This window comes from Ochotona princeps, chromosome X (genome assembly GCF_030435755.1).
Source record: "Ochotona princeps isolate mOchPri1 chromosome X, mOchPri1.hap1, whole genome shotgun sequence".
In the NCBI taxonomy this organism is placed as follows: Eukaryota; Metazoa; Chordata; class Mammalia; order Lagomorpha; family Ochotonidae; genus Ochotona; species Ochotona princeps.
Window position 1 is genome coordinate 70,271,534 of NC_080865.1, and position 22,632 is coordinate 70,294,165.

The 22,632-nt window shown below is 38.7% G+C and overlaps 1 protein-coding gene across 2 annotated transcripts in view; it reads left to right on the plus strand.

Annotated features, from left to right (window-relative positions):
• The window catches only part of RADX (RPA1 related single stranded DNA binding protein, X-linked), a 64,762-nt gene extending 45,425 nt beyond the window's left edge, over positions 1–19,337 (plus strand). For both annotated transcript variants that reach the window (XM_004590241.2, XM_058659006.1), the window contains exons 12-14: positions 358–636; positions 8,886–9,053; positions 18,157–19,337. In XM_004590241.2, the coding sequence (XP_004590298.1) occupies positions 358–636; positions 8,886–9,053; positions 18,157–18,287 (578 nt within the window). In that variant the 3' untranslated portion in view covers positions 18,288–19,337. The remainder of the gene's footprint in view (positions 1–357; positions 637–8,885; positions 9,054–18,156) is intronic.
• The last annotated feature ends 3,295 nt before the right edge of the window (positions 19,338–22,632 follow it).

A 22,632-nucleotide genomic window follows, 5' to 3' on the forward strand; every position in this document is an offset into this window, starting at 1 on the left:
TTTTAATCTCAATTCCACCAGTAATGAGTATCTGTAAAGAATACTATATTCATGAATTTGATTTAACTAAGTTTGTCACTGAGCATGCATTAAGTATGTGTTAATTTAAAATTATAGGGAATATAGGAGAATTATGAGGATAATTACAAGTCTCCATAATTACAAGAGAAGGCATTGCCACTTTAAAAAATTTGTACTGCATTTTTATTTTGAAAGTGAATTTAGCTAGTTTCTCACTGTAACATATTTATCTTTGGTGTATGCTTTTTACATTTTGTAGATGACTGATGATTAAAATCACCTATAATTCTGAATATCTGATTAAGTCAGTTGTATCCCTTTGTGTCTTTAAAACAGATTGGAAAAGTTCTGAAGGGAAGATGCCAAAAACCTTCACTGACAGATGGGAAAGTCAGATGTGGAGAGACAAAAAGTATCATGTAACAGATCACCTGCATTACAGCCAAGTTTATCCTGAAAGCATTCCACGAAAATTTCTTTTTGAACATAGGAATTTTCTTACTCAGCAGTATAATTCTCAGCCCTCAAAATACATACCACCAGCAGAAAGGCCCCCCAAACTTGAAGATTTTAAGAGTGCACGAAGTCTTGGACATTTTGAAATAACCATCCTAGGTAAGTCAACTATTTTTCTCTTTGAATAATATTAATTTAACATACTTTAAACATGTAGTCAAGTTTGCTTTAAGAAGAATTAACCTCCAGATGAGCTGTTATTTGACCAAAACAAGAGGAATAGAGCTCTCATTCTAGAGTAAACATTAGCAAGTGCTTAGAAAATATTTGGAGAAAGAATAAAAGCTAAGGAAACTTTCCTGACCATCTGACTACCAAGCTTTTAAGATCAGTTCTGTTCTCTCTCAGTTACTGGGGTTTTTTTTCCCTTTAACCCATATTCTCTGCTTATTTCTCAGTGCATTGAAGGGTAAAGTATAATAGGAAACAGCTTCAACACAAAAGCTCTGTTTATTCCTGAACAAAATAAATTCCTGAAGTAACTCAGACTGAACAAAAAAAGCTGATTGAAAAGGTTTCCATGTCTGATAATGGAAAATAAGCTAACTATAGGATTAGAAAAACGCAAACAAAAATTTTTTTAATTAGATTTATTTTTATTTGTGTCCTTTTTCAAAAAAATTTATTTGAAAGACAGTTGAGAGAGGGGAAAGGAAAAGAGGCTTTGTATCCACTGGTTCACTCCCCAGATGGCCACAATGGCCACAGCTAGTTAGATCTGGAGCCTGGAGTCAAGAGCTTCTTCTGTGTCTCCCATGTAGGTGCAGGCCCAAGATCTTGGGCCATCCTCCACTGCTGTCCCAGCTACATTAGGAAGGAGGTGGATCAGAAGCAGAGTAGCCAGGACCTGCTACACCACAGCACTGGTCCCTGTTTCTAATAAATAAAAAATGACCATAAAATAACATCTTAGGTTTGGACATGTGGTCCAGGAGTTAAGATGCCGCTTCAAGCACTGCATCCCATACTGGAGAGCCTGGAGTCCAATCTCTGCTTCCCATTTTAGCATCATGTACCCTAGGAGACAGCAGGTGACAGTTCAAGAGGTTATGCCCCCCCCAATCATGTGGGAGACCTGGATTGACTTCCAGGATCCTCCCCAGCCTGGCACAGTCTTGGCTTTTATGGGCATTTGAGGAGTGAACCATTAGATGATAGAACTGTCTCTGTGCCGTGTGTGTGTGTGTGTGTGTGTGTGTGTGTGTGTGTGTGTTTCACAGCCTGTCTAATAAAATGGAAATAAATCAACTGAAAAATTATTTACTTCACCACACATACATAAATGTTTATTGTATGAGTTTCCACTAACTCTTACAGAATCACAGACCAAAGTTTCAAGTGCTTTCCCTGCATTCAATTATTTGATCTTCAAGTAGTTTTTCTACCTTAGTTTTATATCTAGGAAACAAAGTTCACAGCATTATTTCACATACATCACAAAATGCTAACCATGGAAATGATAGCTTGATTATACACAGAAATTGATTCTTTTTCTTCCTTTTGACATGGCACTGATCCACTGAGACAGATTGACTAAGACATGTCAGTTGTCTCGCACATAACTGTAAGCTTCCGCAGCTTTGGCTCTGAATCAACCAAAAGCAAATGCGAAGGAGGTAAATTTACCAGTCTGCTCATGAGCTCAGATAAATTTATGCTATTTTTATATATAAATTTTAGATCTGGTTTTCAGAGATATATTACAGGATTAAATGACAGTGAAAGCAAGCTGTTTATGAATAAAACACGACATGTTAAAGGAAGTAGAAAACGTAGATGTTACTAGGTACCTGCACATAACCAAATTACTACCATTTGTCAGTAATCTTCCCTAAGCTGTCTGGCAAGAAGGGAAAAAAGAGTGGGTTTTTGTTGTTATAATTCTGACGAAATACTCAATTTGGGAGCTGAAAACCTTGTGTCTAGCTAGATTACTGCCTCGCTAAAAGCCAGGACATTAAAAATCAGGTCTCCTTAGACTAAACACATCTTTTGTTGCAGAGAAAACAAGCACATGTAAGAATTTCATGTTTTTTCCTTAAGCAAAATTCAAGTCTGAACTTACTATATGAAATTATTATATAAATAACAGAATAATGAAAGGGGTGAGACCTTCAACTGTAGTTTTCTTTTTTAAAAATACGAATATATTTTCAGATAATTGATTCCTGCTGTGTCAACGCTATTAATGTACATAAGCAGGATAATCATTAGTTATGTCTTGGTAACACATTTCTATGAAAGAACATTTGTTATATAATCCAGGTACTGTTATGATTTAACTTAGTATATGTATATAATATAGAAAATGAAGGTAATAATACTTAATCAAGTAATCCTCACATTACATTTGTGGGAGGGGGTAGCCCACCTTAAGGAGACTGCCCATACTCCTTGGCCTTCTGGTACACACAAGTAGCCCATTCAGTCTCCTGTCCCTCCTACATGATTCTTGTTGCTGCAGATACAGTACCACTGGCAGGAGTGCATCCTACCCAACAGGAGTGTTAAGAATCAAATAAAAGTTGAGAGCTGTTATTTTCTAAGTAGTATTGGTTAAAATGAGTAGTACTGGTTAAGATGAGAGCTGATTGTGAAATGTTAAAGTGGTACATTTGACATATATTTTAGGAAAATATGAACACAGATGGTTTTATATAATCAAATATTTTAAGCATGAACATCAACAATGAACTAAGAAAAGAGGATTTTATCTCTTCCTAAGATACTATTTACTGAAATATAGAGTCTGAAAACTAAAAGATGACTTTACTTATATCCTGTACAAGGTAGAATGCTTGTTCTATAAAAGTCCAAATAGTGTTTAAGGCTTTCCAGGCCATTTAATTTCTGTTGCAACTGTTCAGGTTACTGTTTTGGTGTGAAAGCAGCAATAGATCAAATGTTAATGAGTCACATGGCTGTTTGAATAAAAACTTTATACTTATACTGGAACTTAGATTTCATTATTATCATGTATTATAAAATATTGTTCTTTTGACTTCTTAACTGTTTAGAAATGGCATTCTTACCTCATGAAATATACAAAAAACAAGCACAGGCTGGATTTGGCCCTCAAGGTCAGAGTTTTCTGACCTCTCTTCTAGGCCTCTGTTCATAGTTAAGACTGCCTAGAATAATCCAAGCTGATAAGTCTATATAATGTTTAAAGCTCTCATGTTGATACTGTCTTCTGGTAAATTATTATCCCTCTGCAGTATCTTACTATTCCTTAAAGGGCCTGATGATTTTGAAATGCCTCATTCTTAGTGCTACAAAGGTTATCTGAACTATAACCTTGTTACTTTATCATTAGCTCTGACTGGTACAGGGTGAATCATTACTGAAAACATTGAGTAGAATTATTATTCAGCCTTCCCCAAGTAATAATGCCTCTCAATAATCAGTGAGTACCATGACAATATCCAAAATCAATCCCCCAAATGCTGGTTATTATCTTAACATCCTTGTTATTCCATCTTGCTCACCTCAAATCAATTGATTGTAAGCCACTAAAACTTCAGCATATTGCCTACAATGTGAGTGCACACACTATAATGAAAATATATTGATGTGAGATAACTAAGTTTTCAGTGCCCTTAGCCCATTTGCAACACTTAAAATTTCTTGATCTATCTTTTCCAAATCTAACAATTGTTTCTTCGCAGCTATAGACAGCAACCTAGAGTGCCTTGGACCTAGGCAAATGTTATACTGCTAGAAGCAAAAGCAGCCAGCAGCTGCTGGTTAATGCCACCTCTGTTAACCATATCAGTGTGCCAGTATGGCTGTCCATTCTATTTTTTTAAGATATAGTGGGGAGAGGGTCAGAGAGCCTGCTATGCCACTGTGCCACCATAGGCACACACCAGCCAGGGCCACTGTAGTGCCATTACCACCACCACATCACTAGGGACTGGGGATGGGTTAGAACAGCAGCCACTGAGGGCTTGTTTGACATATATAAAATCATTTCTGGAGGCTTCCATGGTCTGGACTACTACACCCACAGATAATCAAGGAAGCTGAGATAGGGATGGATCAGAAGGGGGAATCTAGAGGACTTCCCTGGGTCAAGCCAGAGCACCCACCCACCTGCACAAGAGCTGGGGCTGGAGGCAGAATGGCCAGGATAAGTTGCAGTACTCACCAGCACCAAGGAAAACCATGTTTGACTGCAGATCTGGTAGGGGATCTTTGGAGATGCCCCTGCTAGACTGTAGCACCTGCCAGCATATGCTAGAGCCAGTGCAGAGGGTAGACTGAGCCTGACCCTTCGCCAGCTGGCACAGACAAGAGTTAAGGTTTCAAGCTCTCCCAGGTGAGGTTTCTTAATGGCTGCCCAGCTAGACCACTGTGCTTTATGCCTGACCTCCAGTTAAACCACATAGGCATGTGGTCCAATCCTGGAGCACATGTTGCAGGACTGGGCCACTTCAGTTGCTGACCCTTATGCAAGAATGGAAAGCATACCCAGATGAACACAAAAGAAAAGACAGGGCCTGACGCAATAGCCTAGTGGCTGATTCCTCACCTTCCATGCCCAGGATCCCACAAAAGCACTGGTTCTTGTCCTGGCTGCTCCACTTCCCATCCAGCTCCCTACTTATGGTCTGGGAAAGCAGTAGAGAGTGGCCCCTAAAGCTTTGGAACCCTGCAACCATGTGGAAGAACGAGAAGAAGCTCCTAGCTACTGGCTTCAGATCAGTTCAGCTCCAGCCATTGTGGCCACTTGGGGAGTGAAACCAGTGAACGAAAGTTCTTTCTCTCTTTTTCTCTGTGTCTCCTCTGTAAATCTGCCTTTCAATAAAAATAAATAAATCTCTAAAAAAAAGACAGCAAGCTTATTTAAACTAACTGAAGACTTCAAGTAACTCATCAAAAATGGAAAGAAAGACACTTTAAACAACACTATAGACTAGGCTCTACAACAAGCACCTAGGTCTGTGGGCACACTGAGGTAGACATGGACAGCCAACCACTCTTAGAATTTTTCACCTCTGGTGTAACAAAGCCAACAACTTCTCATAACAATCACCAGGTAACACCCTTGGAACATTCTTCCCCATATAGGATTCCAAACGACTGCATTCCTGGGCACTATATGACAGCAAGGAGCCGCACATTTTATTCCCACCCCATCTTAATTGGAATTGGAGGCCCACATGGGTCTGCAAACTCCTCACTTTTGTAATATTAAAATTTAAAATAAATGCTCAGTATCACAAGCCATCAGGGAAGTGCAGCTCAAGAACACAACTATCATTCCGATTAGGGCAGCTGTTATCAAAAAAAAGGAAAAACAGCTAATAATGGTTTGGTTGTATAGAATGGAACCCTAACAGAATGCTGGTAGGAATGCAACTTAGTAATAGTCATTATGGGAAATGTTACACATATCCTTCAAAACTAAAAATAGAACCATATTACCCAATATGAAATTACATTGGCATATGAAAAAGACAAAACTCTTTATAGCACTATTCATAATACCCAAGATAGGGAATTAAACTAGATTTCATCAATGGATGACCTAGATGCACAGTGGAATGTAATTCAGCCAACAAAAGAAGTGATATGCTGACATTTGTAACAAAATGGATGGAATTGGAGATCATTATTTTAAGTGAAATAGTCACACAAATATATCATCTCATGTACAAGCTTATATATACCCACACATATAGTTTATACAAATCAAAAATAGTGCTTACTTGAGGCTAGTCAAGTGGACTGCTCATGCATCTGGAAAGCCATGAACAACATAGCAGAGGGAAAACACACAGTAATTCTCCAGTAATCCTAATGTTCGGTCTGCTAAACTGATCTGAGAACTTTGCATACTTCTGTGCATAACAGGCTACTCCAATTTCAGTTCCCTGGTTGGTTCACGTAGCCTGTCTCATTATCATGCACACAGACCAGTGGGTTCTGATGTTCAACGGAATAGTATTATAGTGCACGAGATGGAAAGTAGAATGGCTCTAGGGGCTGCTATCATGGCTTAACAGGCTAATCCTCCACCTTCAAGCACCATCATCCCATATGGTCATCAATTTTTGTTGTGACTGCTCCACTTCTGATCCAGCACCCTACTTATGACCAACAAAAGCAGGAGCAGATGGTCTAAGCCCTTGGGCCCCTGCACCCATGTGGCAGACGCAGAAGAGGTTCCTGGCATGATATTGGCTCAGCTCCAACCATTGCAGCCATTTGGGGAGTGAACCAGAGAATGGAAGATCAGTCTCTGTCTCTCCTTCTCTCTGTAAATCTGCCTTTCCAATACAATTGGTTTATTCATTGTGTTTCTACTGAAATACGTTACTATACCCCATAACATATATATGTGTGTGTATATATATATATATATATATATATATATATATATATATATATATATAAAATGCTTATCCTAACATTTTTTATTAAATTAATAGCATATCTTAGCATTAAGTTTAATGTTATAATCAAAGGAATAATGGATGTCACATGCAGGTCAAACCAGTGTGTGTGGCGCCAACATCCACATGGATGCTGGTTCGTGCCTTGGTAGCTGCACTTAATCTAGCTCCCCTCAAATGGACTGGGAAAAGCAACAACAGATTGCTCAAGGGTTTGGGCCCCTGGAAGATACTCCCAGCTCCTCACTTTGGCCTTGTCCAACCCTGACTGTTTTGGTCAGCTGGGGAATGAACCAATGGATGGAATATCTCTGTCTGTGTATATGTGTTTCTCCTTTCTCTGTGTCTGCAACTCCAAATTTCAAATAAATAAATGCTTTTTTAAAATTAAGAAAATTGGCTTCTGAGGTGCACATTTACAGGAATTTTGTGGCGATGCCAATAGGTTGCTACACTTTTTTTTAAGATTTATTTTGTTTGAAAGGCAGAATTACAGAGAGGGAGAGTTAGATATATTCCATCTGCTGGTTCATTCCCCAAATGGCCTCAACAGCTGGAGCTCTGCGGGTCTGAAGCCAGGAGTTTCTCCCTCATGGGTGCAGTGGCCCAAGCACTTGAGTCATCCTTAACTACGTTCCTAGGTCATTAGCAAAACGCTGGATCAGTGGTGAAGCAGCCGGAATAAGAACCTGTACCCATATTGGATGCCGGTGTTGCAGGTGGAAGCTTAGCCTACAGCACCATGGTGGTGTCCCTGAAGTTTGTTTTCATTTGAAAGGCAGAGTTGCAGAGGAGAGAGACAGATCTTCCATCTGTTGGTTCACTCACCAAATGGCCTCAACAACTGGAAATGGGCCGGTTTGAAACCAAAAACCAGGAGCTTTCCCCAGGTCACCTATGTAGCTACAGGGGCCAAAGGACTTTGGCCATCCTCTGCTGCTTTCCCAGGCCATAAATAGGGAAGTGGATGGGAAGTGCAGCAGCAAGGAATTTAACTGTACCCATATGGGATGTGGGCACTGCAGACAGAGACTTAGCCCACTTCACCTTGGAACTGAGCTCTACCACAACCTTTTATATGTTTAACGAAGTGTGTGTAGGGAGCTCATTTTGTATATTTGACAACAGTTGAGACCTAGTAGCCACCCTCTCTTACTTTGCTTAACTCAAATATACTTAGATCAAAGAAATAATAAGGGAACCCGTAGCCTTTTCTGAATTCTCTTCCTTAGAAGACCTGTCAAGAATGGGCCAGGAGGGCCCGGCGGCGTGGCCTAGTGGCTAAAGTCCTCACCTTGAAAGCCCCGGGATCCCATATGGGCACCGGTTCTAATCCCGGCAGCTCCACTTCCCATCCAGCTCCCTGCCTGTGGCCTGGGAAAGCAGTCGAGGATGGCCCAATGCATTGGGACACTGCACCCGCGTGGGAGACCTGGAAGAGGTTCCTGGTCCCGGCTTCAGATCGGCGCGCACCGGCCCATTGCGGCTCACTTGGGGAGTGAAACATCGGATGGAAGATCTTCCTCTCTGTCTCTCCTCCTCTCTGTATATCCAGCTTTCCAATAATAATAATTTAAAAAAATCTTTAAAAAAAAAGAATGGGCCAGGAAAACACTGTCTCTCTCATCTCTCTCTCTCTGTCTCTCATCAGACTTGAAAGTAAAATTTCAACCTTTCAAAAAAAAAAAAAAAACAAATTCCAACCTATCATCATTATGGGAACCATTTAAGGGTTAATTGTAACCATAGTGATAGATGCCACTGAAGTATGTTTGCATTTTAAACCAATAGAGCAATATTTTTGAGTTTAGTCCCCAGTTTTGTAACACGGGTTTTTCCAGATCTGAAACTATTTAGCACCTTTTAGGATCAAACCAACAAAATTAACCTTATTAGCAGCATGTACTAACTCACTGAACTTTGGATAACGTGATTTTTCTCCAACAGGTTTAAACCATGACATAGCAATTGATGTCGCATTCCTCCCCATGTATTCTCCAGAAGATGTCCGAACTTCACAAATAGACACGTTGCTAACTTGCATGAATTACAGCTGTGTCTATCCACAGACAGTAACTGACATTGACCAATGTTCAGATCCAGAAGCTCTTGCAGGTGAGCTTATCTCAGTGTTCTGTTTGTTCATTCAGAAAAGAATAAGAACATAATAATCTTCGCCTGCATATGTTGTTGTGTAAACACTATTATTAGCCTTAAGATTTACTGTTGTTGAATTAAAAGGTTACATGGTAATGTACCCAAAGATGTATTGAGAATATGTCTTAAATAAATTGAATGGCTTTTTTCGATTCCAGGCAGGTACAGAGAATAGGATCTTAAAACACAATTCTAAGTGTAATTCTGTCATTAAAGCTAAGTGGATTAATGAAGCATTGCAGATTTCTACTATTTTCTCCTAACTCAAACATAACCATTTGTCTCCTCACCCCTTAAAATTGCATGGAATTACAATACCTCCATAGTATAGTATTTTCTTTCAAAAATGTGTAATTATTCAAGGGATATTTTATAAATTCCTTGAAAACTTTTAGAAGTTATGTAATACCAGTAGTGAGATATTTCAAGCAACTAATTGTTTAGGCTGCTGCATAATACACCAAATGTTGAATTATTTCTATATACCCTTAATATTATTGGTCTCATTTAATTAGCCTATTCATTATATGTTGTCATTTCTGTTACAAAAGCATGTGGTAAAATTTCTAGTAGTTTTCATTGAGCCAATCAGGATGTTACATTTAAAAGAACTTTTAAGGAAAAAAATGTTGTTATTTTAAGATTGTGTAGTGGGTCTTCCTAAGCTGATAAAACTCTTAAGTGGTTCCTGTTTACAAATAAGTCTCAGGAGTTGTACCTGATGACGAAGTAACTTTTGGCAGTAATGCTTGCTGCCAATTAGATGCTTGAGTATCTAACTGTATAATAGATCAGTTTTTTTTTCTTTGTCCCACAGTTCATTTTCAGAAATGTCATGCTAGTTGACAATAGAAAGTATTGCAGCTTCTTAGACATTAAAGAATTGCAAATTCTTTTAAGTAGTGTCCTAGTGTATATTTTAAGTTTTTCTGCACATGAGTTTTTGGTTCATATGATATTCATTTTTATTATATCTTCTGCTTTGTACATGTGCTGTAAAATGCAAATTCAGACTTCTCAGCTATCTGCTTGTTGTTAGTGCCAATTAGTGTTCTAGTAGTCACTCATGGGGGTCACATGAAAATATCTGATAGCATACCACCGAAGCAGTTAATACTTCAGAAATGAGAGAGAAGACTAACTAATGGAGAAAAATGAAGTGCCAATCAGAAGTAAAGTGATTTTGAAAGGAATGCTGTGTTTTTCATGACAGATCAATCACAATGACAGTAATAAAATTCATTTAACTCTGTGTTATGCACTGTGCCTGAGCATCTGACAAGTTACAAATAGTCCCAGTAAGATCCTTGAGAGATGAACATTGTCTCATTTTTATAGAAAACTAAACTGGAAATGAGAGAAATTCACCTGCATGGGCAATAGAGCTTAAATTTGAACTCGGATTTTTCCATTGCTCTCATGTTTCCTAACTGAAAGATAAAATTAGTAGTAGAGTAATAATGCAGTGGGTCATGGTATAACACTGGCATAATCTTTTAAGAATTTTTATATTATGGGCTCGGCAGCGTGGCCTAGTGGCTAAGGTCCTCGCCTTGATCCCATATGGCCGCTGGTTCTAATCCCGGCAGCTCCACATCCTCTCTGTCTCTCCTCCTCTCAGTATATCTGACTTTGTAATAAAAATAAAATAAATCTTTTAAAAAAAAAGAATTTTTATATTAATTTCTTTTTTATTACAGAAGTTACACATGTTAATTTGAACATTGATATGATATAGAAAATTACTGAGTAAATGTGAAAGTTCCCTTCCTTACCATAGCAGATTCAGTTCCTTCCACCAGCCTATGCCCTAAGGATAACCAAAATTCTTTGAACCTTTTAAGAAGAAATTATTTTTACATTTAGCAGTATATATTCTCTTTCTCTCTTTATGAAATACATACAAATGGATTTCAGAAACACACAAAAATTGATTAATTATAAATATATAATTAGCTTTTCCCTTTTGTTGATATAACTTGGTCATCTTTCATATTAGTATATAGAGAATTCCTTCATGATTTTTAATAAGCATAAAGAATTCCACTGTGTGACTGTACCAAATTTAATCAGTACCCTACTGATGGATATTTACCTTATTTCCAAATATTTTGGCTGTTCACAACAGAACTGCAGTGAGTATCCATACACATACGTGTGTGTGCCTCTATACTCACACTGTGTAGATACTAAGTATTGATGATCTTAGCAATCTTTGGCTGATTAACAAATAGTAAAATAACATTATTTTTATTTCCACTTAATTATCTTTTAAAAATCTGCATGTGTTTGTTGATCACTTATAGATATATTTTTATATGAACTTTCTACCCTAACTTTATTTCCTTTCTTATTATTTTTGCATATTAAATGGACTATCTTTTATCATGTGTTACAAACACTTTCACTCAGGTTGACATATACTCAATTAAACTTTTACTATCTTAAATAATTTTAATTTTTTGAATTTAAATGCATCAGCCTTAGTTAGTGGCTGCTGATTTTGTGCCATACGTAGAAATGCATCACCAGTTCGAGTATTTTTTTATTTGCTAGTTTTTGTCCTGATGGTTTTATGAATTCATTATTTATATATTTTATTGTGATAAAATATGCATAATAAACAATTGATTTTTGAAACCATTTGAAATTTCCTATTCAGCAATATTACAGACATTCGTGGTATTGTCCTATCATTACCAATAACTACTTCTGCAATCTTTTTTTTTATTTATTCATTTTTTAATTTTTTGCCCAACCCTTCCCTGTACCCTCCCCCCTCGGTGGACTGCCCCACCCCGTTGCCATATTACATTTTTGGTTTTTTTTTTTATTACATTGCATTATGTAATCTTTTAATCATTCCAAACAGAAAGTCTGTATCTCTTGAAAACAGTAGTATCTGGTAATTTTTATTCCACTTTATGTTTCTATGCATTTGCCTATTTTTGAGTTTATGCAAATAGAATTATGATATTCCAGAGTTTAGCCAATTTGCATTCAAGGCTATCATTGAAATGTAGCAAATTAGTCCTGTCAATTATCCATAAATATTCCTATTTTTTCTTTTGGATTGTTTTTGTACTTTTAAAGGGAGGTTTTCTTCTTTCACATTCTTTGATTATGATGATTATTATTCTCTGTTTCTGTGTGTAGCACATCCTTAAGTATCATTTGTAAGGCTGGATGAGTGGTGGCAAATTCATTGAATTTTTTTTTAATTTTCAAAGGTCTTTATTTCACCCTCAATTATAAATGAGAGGTTTGCTGGTTGCAGTATTTTGGGTTTGCAGTTTCTTTTAGGACCTGGACTATATCTCTGAACTCTCTACTAGCCTGTAAGATTTCTGATGAGAAATCAGCTGTTAGTCTAATTGGGGATCCTCTGAAGGTAATCTGGCATTTCTCTCATGCACATTTTAAAATCTTCTCTGTATGTTTTACTATTGGAAGTTTGACTCTAATGTGCTGTGATGAAGATCATTTCTGATGATTCTTATTCAGACTTTTATGTACTTACTGTATCTGGATGTCCCTTTCTCCACAGTAGGGAAGTCTTCTAATGTTCACTGAACATTTCTGTTGTCCATTCTCTCTTTTCACACCTGCAGGAACTCCTAGATATGTGTGTTTGGCTACTTGCTAGCATCCCATAAATCTTGAACACTATTTTCAGCTTTTCCGAGTTTTCTTCAATGTATTTTTTAAAATTATTTATTACATTGGATTATGTGACACAGTTTCATGGGCTCTGGGATTCCCCCATCCCCTCCCCGTGCCCTCCCCCCATGGTGGATTCCTCCACCTTGTTGCAGTAGTACAGTTCAAATTCAGTCAAGATTCTTTCATTGCAAGCATATACCAAACATAGAGTCCAGCATCTTATTGTCCAGATAAATTCAACAGTTTCTTGGGGAGACCATCTCTGGTCTGAAGGCAGAGCTGGCAGAATATTGTCCCGATCAATTAGAAGCCCCAGCACAACATCAACAACAATTTACAACATTATGGAATTAATTGACATGGTATTGAGTAATCAATACATTATAACAGTGCAAGTTCTCATCCACATCCTGTGACTATGTCATTGACCATTCAATTTTTGTTTGTACACAGAACCGGCTGCTACACATCTTAAAGTGGCTATAGGGTACTATTCAGCTGTCTCGTGTCTGTTTTCATTTTAGCATTCAGCAGTTTATTGTTTTGACGCATAATTTTGCTGAACTTGGTAGACTTTAGGATAATCTAAATTGGCTTATAAATCTAACAATGCCTTTGTCAACAGTTGAGGTGCAGAACAGTTTTAGGAGTGGTGTGCAGAGAAATCTTCCATACCCTAGTGAAGGGTAACTAATCTTTGTGTCCTATCTAGTAAGGTATATGTGGATCCATGCTGATCGTTTCCTGTTTGGTTCTAAGCTTTCCTTGTATTTCTCTGACTATCTATTCTATTTTTTTTTTTGGGGGGGGGTGGTTTCTGGAGCAATCCTGACGGTCATTGCAAGCGAGGGTGGGGATCCAAAGTTGGAACAAGTAAGGACCAGGAGAAGCTTCTCTCCCTAGTCCCGAAGGAAGTTTGCTGTTCTTCTATTTCTGCAGATCCCTCAGGGCTCCTGGCTGATGTTCCGATGACCTTGGGTCCTGCAAGGAAGGATTTGGGCCTCTTCCATCCCATGTGGTAGATCCAGACGGGGCTGGGTGACTTCGGAGTTCTCAGTCTCTGAAGGCACTCCAATTCCCCGTGTTCTCCTTGTCTGTTGGGATGTATTCCTTGGTGGCCATACTGATAGTCCTTGGTGAGGATCCAAGTCTTCAGGGTTGGGATACAAGCCTCCTCCTGTCCACCTGGTCCACTCTGGGGTCCCCCGCTGCTCTGTGCATATGACCTCCTGTTAAGAGATTGTCAGGATCTCTCCAGGTTCCCCCTATATGTCTTTTTAATTTAACTATTGTTTAATGCTGATTTGAGTCTGTTGTCTATGAATTACCTGTTATGTTTCTGATAGGTTATATTTTACATCATCCTCACACATTCTAAGGAGATGGAAGACTTCTCTGCCCTCCCGTCCTATTTTCGAGTAGCTTAGGGTCTTAAGAGTATATTAGGTATTTTTTTTAGATTTATTTATTATTATAACAAAGTCAGATATACAGAGAGGAGGAGAGACAGAGGAAGATCTTCCATCCGATGTTTCACTCCCCAAGTGAGCCGCAATGGGCCGGTGCGCGCCGATCTGAAGCCAGGAGCCTGAAACCTCTTCCGGGTCTCCCACACGGGTGCAGGGTCCCAAGGCCCTGGGCTGCCCTTGACCACTTTCCCAGGCTACAAGCAGGGAGCTGGATGGGAAGTGGAACTGCCGGGATTAGAACCGGCGCCCATATGGGATCCCGGGGCATTCAAGGCGAGGACTTTAGCTGCTAGGCCATACCGCCAGGCCCAAGAGTATATTAGGTTTTACAGTTTTTTGATATTGAACATAAGCAGTCTGATTCACATTAATTGTATGTTCATTGATTACATCAGAATATCTTAATGCATTAGATACAGGCTGATTGAGGTTAAAATAAAATTATAATATATGGGTACTATTTTCCGGATTGACCAATATCTTAATCTCTTGGCAGAGTTTTTCATTGATATTGTATCTAGATGTCTTTGTCTCATTAATTTGTTTCTGTCTGTTTTTGAGTAATTTGGCAAACTTTTTTCTCCATTCATTTTCAGGTATTTCATCAATCTCAATCTTCACATCCTAATATTGAATAGTTGTATTTCTTTTGGGCAGTCATGATATATTTCTTGTTTTTTTTCTTATTTTTTGTAAGATTTTTTTTTTATTTGAAAGGCAGATTTATAGAGAGTAAGAGAAAGAGATCATCTACTCACTGTTTCACTCCCCAAATGACTGCAACGGCCAGAGATAAGTTGATCCAAGGCCAGAAACCAGAAGCCAGGAGCTTCTTCTGAGTCTCCCACAGGGGCCCAAGGGCTTGAGCCATGCTCTGCTGCCTTCCTAGTCCATAAGTAGGGAGCTGGATTGGAAGTAGACCAGCCTGGAGTACCACCAGTGCTCATATGGGATGCTGGCGCTGTAAGGTGGATGATTGTTAGCCTGTTGAGCCACTTCACTTACCCCATCTTCCTTGCTTTTGTTTCTTATGTATCTGCGTTTATTTTTAGGCATTTGTGGAAACACTTGCTGGTTTTTTCATTTGATTTTTTTTATATCTTTGAACTATGCCTCTGTTGCTCCTTGGGTGAATATTCAGGAGTGTGTGCTGGGTGGGGCTGGAGTACTCTGGTCAGTGCTTGAGTATAGGGTGAGAGTCCAGAGTAACACCCACATTGGATGTTGTAGATCTCTTTTATCAGCAGAGGGAAGGGAATGTCTGCTAGCATAATCATAGCCTCACGTCTTTTCTTTCAAGGTGATCAAAACCCAGGGGTAGCACACTGGCTAAAACCCCCACCCACACCTGCACATGAACCACACAAAGGATCTGTGTGATTCTCTATGTGAGTACACAATCCTACAGTAATCCACCTATAGTAAACAGGGATCTTTTAGCCTCTGATGTCAGACACATTGAATGCCCAAAGAGCTACACACCATACCCTATTATGAAGTCACAGAATTCTCAGTCTTTGCATGCAAGATTCCCATAGTCACAGGGTCCTGGGGTGCCACTCCTGCTGTGTCCATAGAGAATACAGAAGCATATCCAGTGCCAGCTTCCTAAGAGTGCTCTACCTTGGAAGTTTTTGCCCCAGAGCCTATAGTATGGTAGGCGGATGTGTGTTTTTCACAGTCCTGGATGGTTGTGTGTGGCTCCCTGCCAAGCTACTAGCCCAGACTCAAATCTATGCCTCAGATTAAATCAGCCCATCGTGCACATGTGCAACTTGGGTCATCCTCTGCTGCTTTTCCAGGCCATAATCAAGGAGCTAGATTAGAAGTGGAGCAGTCGGGCCTGGCGGCGTGGCCTAGCGGCTAAAGTCCTCTCCTTGAATGCCCTGGGATCCCATATGGGCGCCGGTTCTAATCCCGGCAGTTCCACTTCCCATCCAGCTCCCTGCTTGTGGCCTGGGAAAACAGTCGAGGCCGGTCCAAAGCTTTGGGACCCTGCACCCGCGTGGGACACCTGGAAGAGGTTTCTGGTTCTGGGCTTCGGATCGGCGCGCACCGGCCCATTGCGGCTCACTTGGGGAGTGAAACATCGGATGGAAGATCTTCCTCTCTGTATATCTGGCTTTCCAATAATAATAAATCTTTAAAAAAAAAAAAAGAAGTGGAGCAGTCATCTCAAACCGGTCCCTGTACGGGATGCCAGCACTTGTGTTCTGAGGATTAGCCAAGAGAATCATCTCGCTATTTCCAGCGTTTACTGATCTTAAGATGGTACTATTTCACAGTTGGTCTGGGCACCACTAGGGGAGAAAGCAGTGGCCTCTTCCTCCAGGGTAATTTGTTTATTCCCTGTCCCCACTTTGACCCCCGTCTAAACCAAAGGAGTGTGGTCCGCAAGAGTCCACATCAGACAACATCTCCAGTGACACTGGTTTTTGTGGTGATATGTGCTAAAGTTGCTGCAACCTGTGTTGACTTCAAATAATCTCCCTACTGCCATTGGACCCTCTGAGAGGAAATGAGAAGAAATATGCTCCTCTCTCACTATGATCTGTAGCTACCCTGCCCCCTACTCTAGCTACAGGTGCTAGATTCAACACCAGACAGTACTGCAATGACTGGCTTTGATGGTCTGTTCACACTTTCTTCACTAGAAACTGCCATCTCTTCCAGTTCCTGGCCGGTGGTGTTCTCACTACTACATGACAACTGTCCATGCTTCTCCATGGTCTGTTTCTGCTATTTGTAAAGTTACCCCTGGAACCGTCTCTCTAATCCCCATGGGAATGCACTTCTTCTGCTTTTCTTTCCACTTGATACCTCTGATCACAAACCAGCATGTCTTTTCTATATTCATCCATTTTGGAATCCCTCGTTATATAACTTCTAAGAGTGTTGGTTTTCTCATATTTAAAATGAAGTGTTTATTGTGTGTAGCCTTTGAAGTCTGTGATCCATTAGCCTAGTAGTAGCCAGCTCATGTTCTGAAAGTATTACATTAAACTCCTTGATCCAAGAAAAAGGAAAAAAGAAATGCAGCAAAATACTGTTCTAGTTTTCCAGATTGGCCCTGTATTATAATACTCTTTCAACATTTAACCAGGCTTTTTTTTTTCATAACTCTGCCTTAGCTCTCTCTTCATATTATTCATAAACTGAAAGTCAGTTAGAGGTGAATGAATGTTCAAGTCTTTTCTGAGCATGTGTCTAGCCCTGTGTATTTTTATGGTCTTCTTGAGTGCCCAGTGTACACAGGAGCTTTGAAATACCCTTATTTACTCACATCTCTTTCCCAGTCTCTTCTTACCTGTACCTTTTAGTCTGGTTATTGCTTGCTCCAACTTTGTATCCTACCAGTTGCACTGGCCTTCTATATGCTTTCCGTCAAAGTCACTGGAGCTAGGGGAATATTCCAAATTGCATGAAACAGAAACAAGCTCTTGCTTCTATCCTTGGCAAAGCTGCCATATGGGTCTAAAGACACAACAGCATCTTTGAGAATAAGGTCTGTATTGCGCTCTTTGGTAGGAGTGCAAGCTGCCATCATTATGAATGAGACAGAAGATAGGCAAGCTGTTTTAAAGCATTGTAGCACATTCATAGTGCTGCAGTTTCTTTTGTTATTAATCTTGTCCTTGTTGTTCCTAAATCTTTCTACACTGCTACACTATAAACTAAGCTAAAACTAAATACAGCTTTTAGAATAGCAGTCCATGTTTTAACAATATAGGTAGCATCTTTTTGAGTTTTTTCCCTGTATCTGCAAAAGTTACTATAACTTTAATCAATTCAATGAATTAGAGGGAAGAGTGAAACGATGAGGGACAGTGTTAATATTGCAAGAAAGAAGTCATCACCCTATCTGATTCTAAATGCAAGTAAATATTTAACTATTTTACAATACTTACCATCTGCTTTTTACTTTTTAGGTGATATTATAAAAGCAGTAACTGAACTGGATAGAGTACATATCGTCGGTATCTTGGATATCTGTAATTTGGGTAACAATAAAGTGGAAATCTATTTGCAGAAAATTTATACTCCAGAGGATACATCTTAAGAATTGGCAAATGAAATTATTGCATATATAAAGAGATTTCTGCTTTAAAGATATTCTGTTATCTTATTGTTAATTTCAGTAGCAAAAATAGAATGTGAGGTCAATTCGTTTGGTTTTATGTTTATTTGTACTTATATTTCATCACATTATTTTAGATTCACTATTGAAAAAGGTCATCAGAGCAGCTTATTTGTATCATAAGAATTTACCCTCTCTATATATTACCATTACCTTGAATTGTAATAATTTTTATTTGATGTTCCATTTGTGAAGTGTACTTTTATCCTAAGCCTCAACATAAGACATCCTGTCTTAGAAGAAGACAGGATTCATGAAGATTCAGTATCATTCCAGTTTTATTCACGCATAATGGAAAATTTTGAATTGTCAACTTGAAGACTAAATTTTCCAAAGTTGGCCAGTCTGCATTTCTCAGAACCAAGGTAGTTCTCATCATTTTCAAAAGCATATATGGGTTGTTGTGTGTTAATCTGATCAGCTGTAAAATGAACGTGGTGAATTAAATTGCCTTAAGGTCATTTCGCTCCATATTGTGACATCATAGACTTGAGATTCTTAAATATTTTGATTGGTATGTTATGCTAAAACCAGAGGTTGATATGTGTCTCTAGCTGTATTCATTTGTAGTTTCAGTATATCTAATGTGAATTTAAATAAGTGAAATTTTATTTTATATTAACACTTTAAATGCTCATATTAAATGTAGAAAACAGTAGCTAAGGGAATAATTTTTACTCTGGTTATCCATTGTACTTCATTTGAAATGTAAATGGCCACTCCATATTTGTAAAACCCTGTGGTTGACATCTATGTGGCTTCTTAGATGAGCCAGATTGGGCATTAAGTGAGCTTAATGATTATTCTGTATCAAGATTAATCTGATTATGTTTAAGCTATTAACATGTGGAATTTCTCTGTAGCCCTGTTGTTCTGAGATTTCATATGCTACATATTTAAAATGTGTATGACAGCCTGCAAACCTAAAGACATACTGCAGTTTCTTTATAAATGTGTTTGTTTCATTCTTTGTAACTGTATTTAAGCATTTATTGAAATAGTGGATTCTTCTTGTTACAGTTTTTGGGTGTTATTAAAGAAGCTAAAATGCAATAATGTTTTTGGTTTCCAATCTCATTTTGAATACATTTGAGGTATGTTGTATTTCTTCCTCATTTGGGGAGTAGGTATGTACTTGCTGAATGAGCCAGGATAATTCTTCCAATATGGGTTTGAAGACTGATGTTTATGAAATGAAATATGAGTTTTGTGTTGAGGTATTGTAACTTTTAAAAAGTCAATTTAATTTTAGTGCAACATGAATTTTGTAAGAAGAAAAAAAGCCTTAAATTGCTTAAATAGGAAACTTTCTGACAAAATTTCCAAACTATACACAGGTATAATTTTTGTTTTTACATTACATGGAAAGCAAGAGCTACCTTAAAATTTTAGTTTTACAAACAACTTCCCTATTTCTGTTCTTGTAACCTTTTTTTTTTTCTGTCTATATCTGGAGTTAAGCATCTGTGCCCATCATTTCTGGTTGTTGAAAAACTGGGTGAGCAAAGTAGCAAACCACAGAAAAGTCTATCTTCAAGTGATAATATATATTCATTAATCACAAAGCAACAAAACACACTATTATGATACAACTTCACTGTAACAGAGCATTAGTAAAATATGAACGATGTCATTTCTCAAAACATCAGTCTCTCAATGAAGCCTTTGATTCTGGGTGGTGCTTTGGATGGACCCCTGGAATCTTTTGAAGACTGATAAAGGAGGAATGGAACCACATGCTCCATCTTCCGTTCTGATTGGCTTGTCAGAACTACCTTGTATTTAATTTACTCATATCAAGTATTTTTAAGAAATCTGAAATTCTTACTTGGTGATACAATGTTATTTTATATAAACTATAAGCTCTAATTTTCATTTCTCTACATTCATGCATATGACTTGTAATTGATCTGCTTGCTGTTTCATTGGTGAACTTTCAGGTACCATTACTTTCCTGTGGTAAGCATTATTATCCAATAATTCCTTAGTAAATTGCTGGAAGATGGGATATACATTAACCAATCTGCTTGTTGAAGTAATCAGCTAATTTCAGTAAATAAATTTAAAATGTTTCTTAAAGATTCATTTATTTTTATTGGAAAGGCAGATATACAGAGAGGAGGAAAGACAGAGAGGAAGATCTTCCGTCCGATGATCCACTCCTCAAATGACCACAATGGCCAGAGCTGAGCCGATCTGAAGCCAGGAGCCCAGAGCTTCTTCCGGTTCTCCTACATAGGTGCAGGGTCCCAAGGCTTTGGGCTGTCCTTGACTCCTTTCCCAGGCCACAAGCAGGGAGCTGCATAGGAAGTGGGGCTGCGGGTTTAGAATCGGTGCCTATATGGGATCCAGGAGCATTCAAGGTGAGGACTTCAGCTGCTAGGCTGTTGCTCCAGGCCCTAAAATGTTTTAAAACTATATAAAGATATTTGAAAATTAAATGACATTTTCAGTTATTTGAGACTTGTAGTTTGGGGCTTGTTTTTTTTTTTTTTTTTAAGATTTATTTATTTATTTGAAAGACAGAATTTCATAGAGATTTTCCATCCACTGGTTCATTCCCAAAATGGTTGCAACAGCTGATCCTGGGCCAGGCACAATCTGGGAACCAGAAGCTTCATCCAGGCCTCTCATGTGGGTGGCAGGAGCCCAACCACTTGGATCATCTACCGCTGTTTTCCTGGGCCATTAGCAGGCAGCTGGATCAGAAGTGTAGCAGCCTGGACATGAATGTGCGCTTACATGGGATGCCAGAATTGCTAGCAGCAGCTTAAACTGCTGTGTCATAAAGGTCGTCCCCAAGATTTTGAGTTGGTGTCAAGTTTCCAAAACGGAATTTCTAGACACTAAAAACATTTTTTTCCAGATCACACCACCAGCTATATTATTCCTCATTCTTATACTGTTATAACTCTTAAGTTTTTGCTTCCCTTTGTGCTAAACAGCAACCCCCCCAAAAAATCCATAATTTTTGGAATGCACCAATTTAAAGTTAGTAACAGTTCTGTTCCTTAATCCCCCCTTAGGGAAAGCCACTTAAACTTCTTGGTCCTAGTTTTGTTATTAATAAAATTGGCATAATAATGATCTTACCCTTGTATATTGCTGTTTTGATCTGTTGGTATATATTAAAGCACCGAAGGTGTCTTTGAGTTCTTTTCATGTATTTCATGCAAAAGTGATTCTGTATGAGGAACATGTTAAAGTCATCAAACCATTCCTAGCCATATTGATTATAATTAGTGATACTGTAATCCCTCCCCCAAATTTGTTAATCCAAGTTATTTTGCTGTCAATAATCCTCCTAGTTTGTTGCCTGCTTAAGAGAGACAAATGGACAGAGATCTGTTCACCAGCTCACTCCCCAAATTCCCACAACTGGGACTGGCACAGGACTTCAGGTCTCCCATGTGGAAGTCAGGGACCCAACTATTAGAACTGTCAGCTCCTGCCTCACAGTGTATGCATTAGCAGAAAGCTGAAATAAGAAGCACAGCCAGGACTTGTACTCAGATACCATCTTAACTGCTACACACTCTCTAACTATGCCTTTGAAATAAAAATTAAGAAATCTTAAAAAAAACTTCACAAAATTATTAAAGAATAAAAACTTACTGAATAAAGGCTGATGTGGCTAGACTGCACAAAGTAGGATTGAATAGGAGGGAGACAAATAAATGTATATGGGCCCTTGCAGACTATGCAGAACCTTATAGGCCATGATAAGAATGTTATCATGAAGACTAAGTGGAAGACAGGGCAGGAGTGAGCCAACGAGAAACAGAGAATATCTTCCATCATGTGACTGCAATGAGCAGGGTTTTGCCCAGTTGTAGCCAGGAGCTTCATGTAGGTCTCTCACGTGGGTGCAACGGGTCCAAGCATTTCCTGCCACCTTCCTCTACTTTCCCAAGCCCTCAGAAGCAAGCTGGGTGAGAAGTGAAGCAGGCAGGACACGAAACCGGCACCAATATGGGATGCTGGCACCATAGCGCCAGGCCTGAAATTGGTTATTTTTATGCAACTGTCATTTTTATAGATGTCTAGCCATATCTGGAAGAGAGCTTGTAGAGAAATCCTAATATGAACTCCTTTACTCTGAAATCAGGAAAATGACCCAGATAGGGCTTTATTTTCTCAAGGATATCATCCTAGTTGTTGTCAAATTGCCACTTGTGGAAATGTGGTTTGTAAAATACTTCCTAAATGTTCAGAGCATGACTCAAAGTACAAGTAAACACCAAGCTTTTCCAGGTTGGAAGTTGAC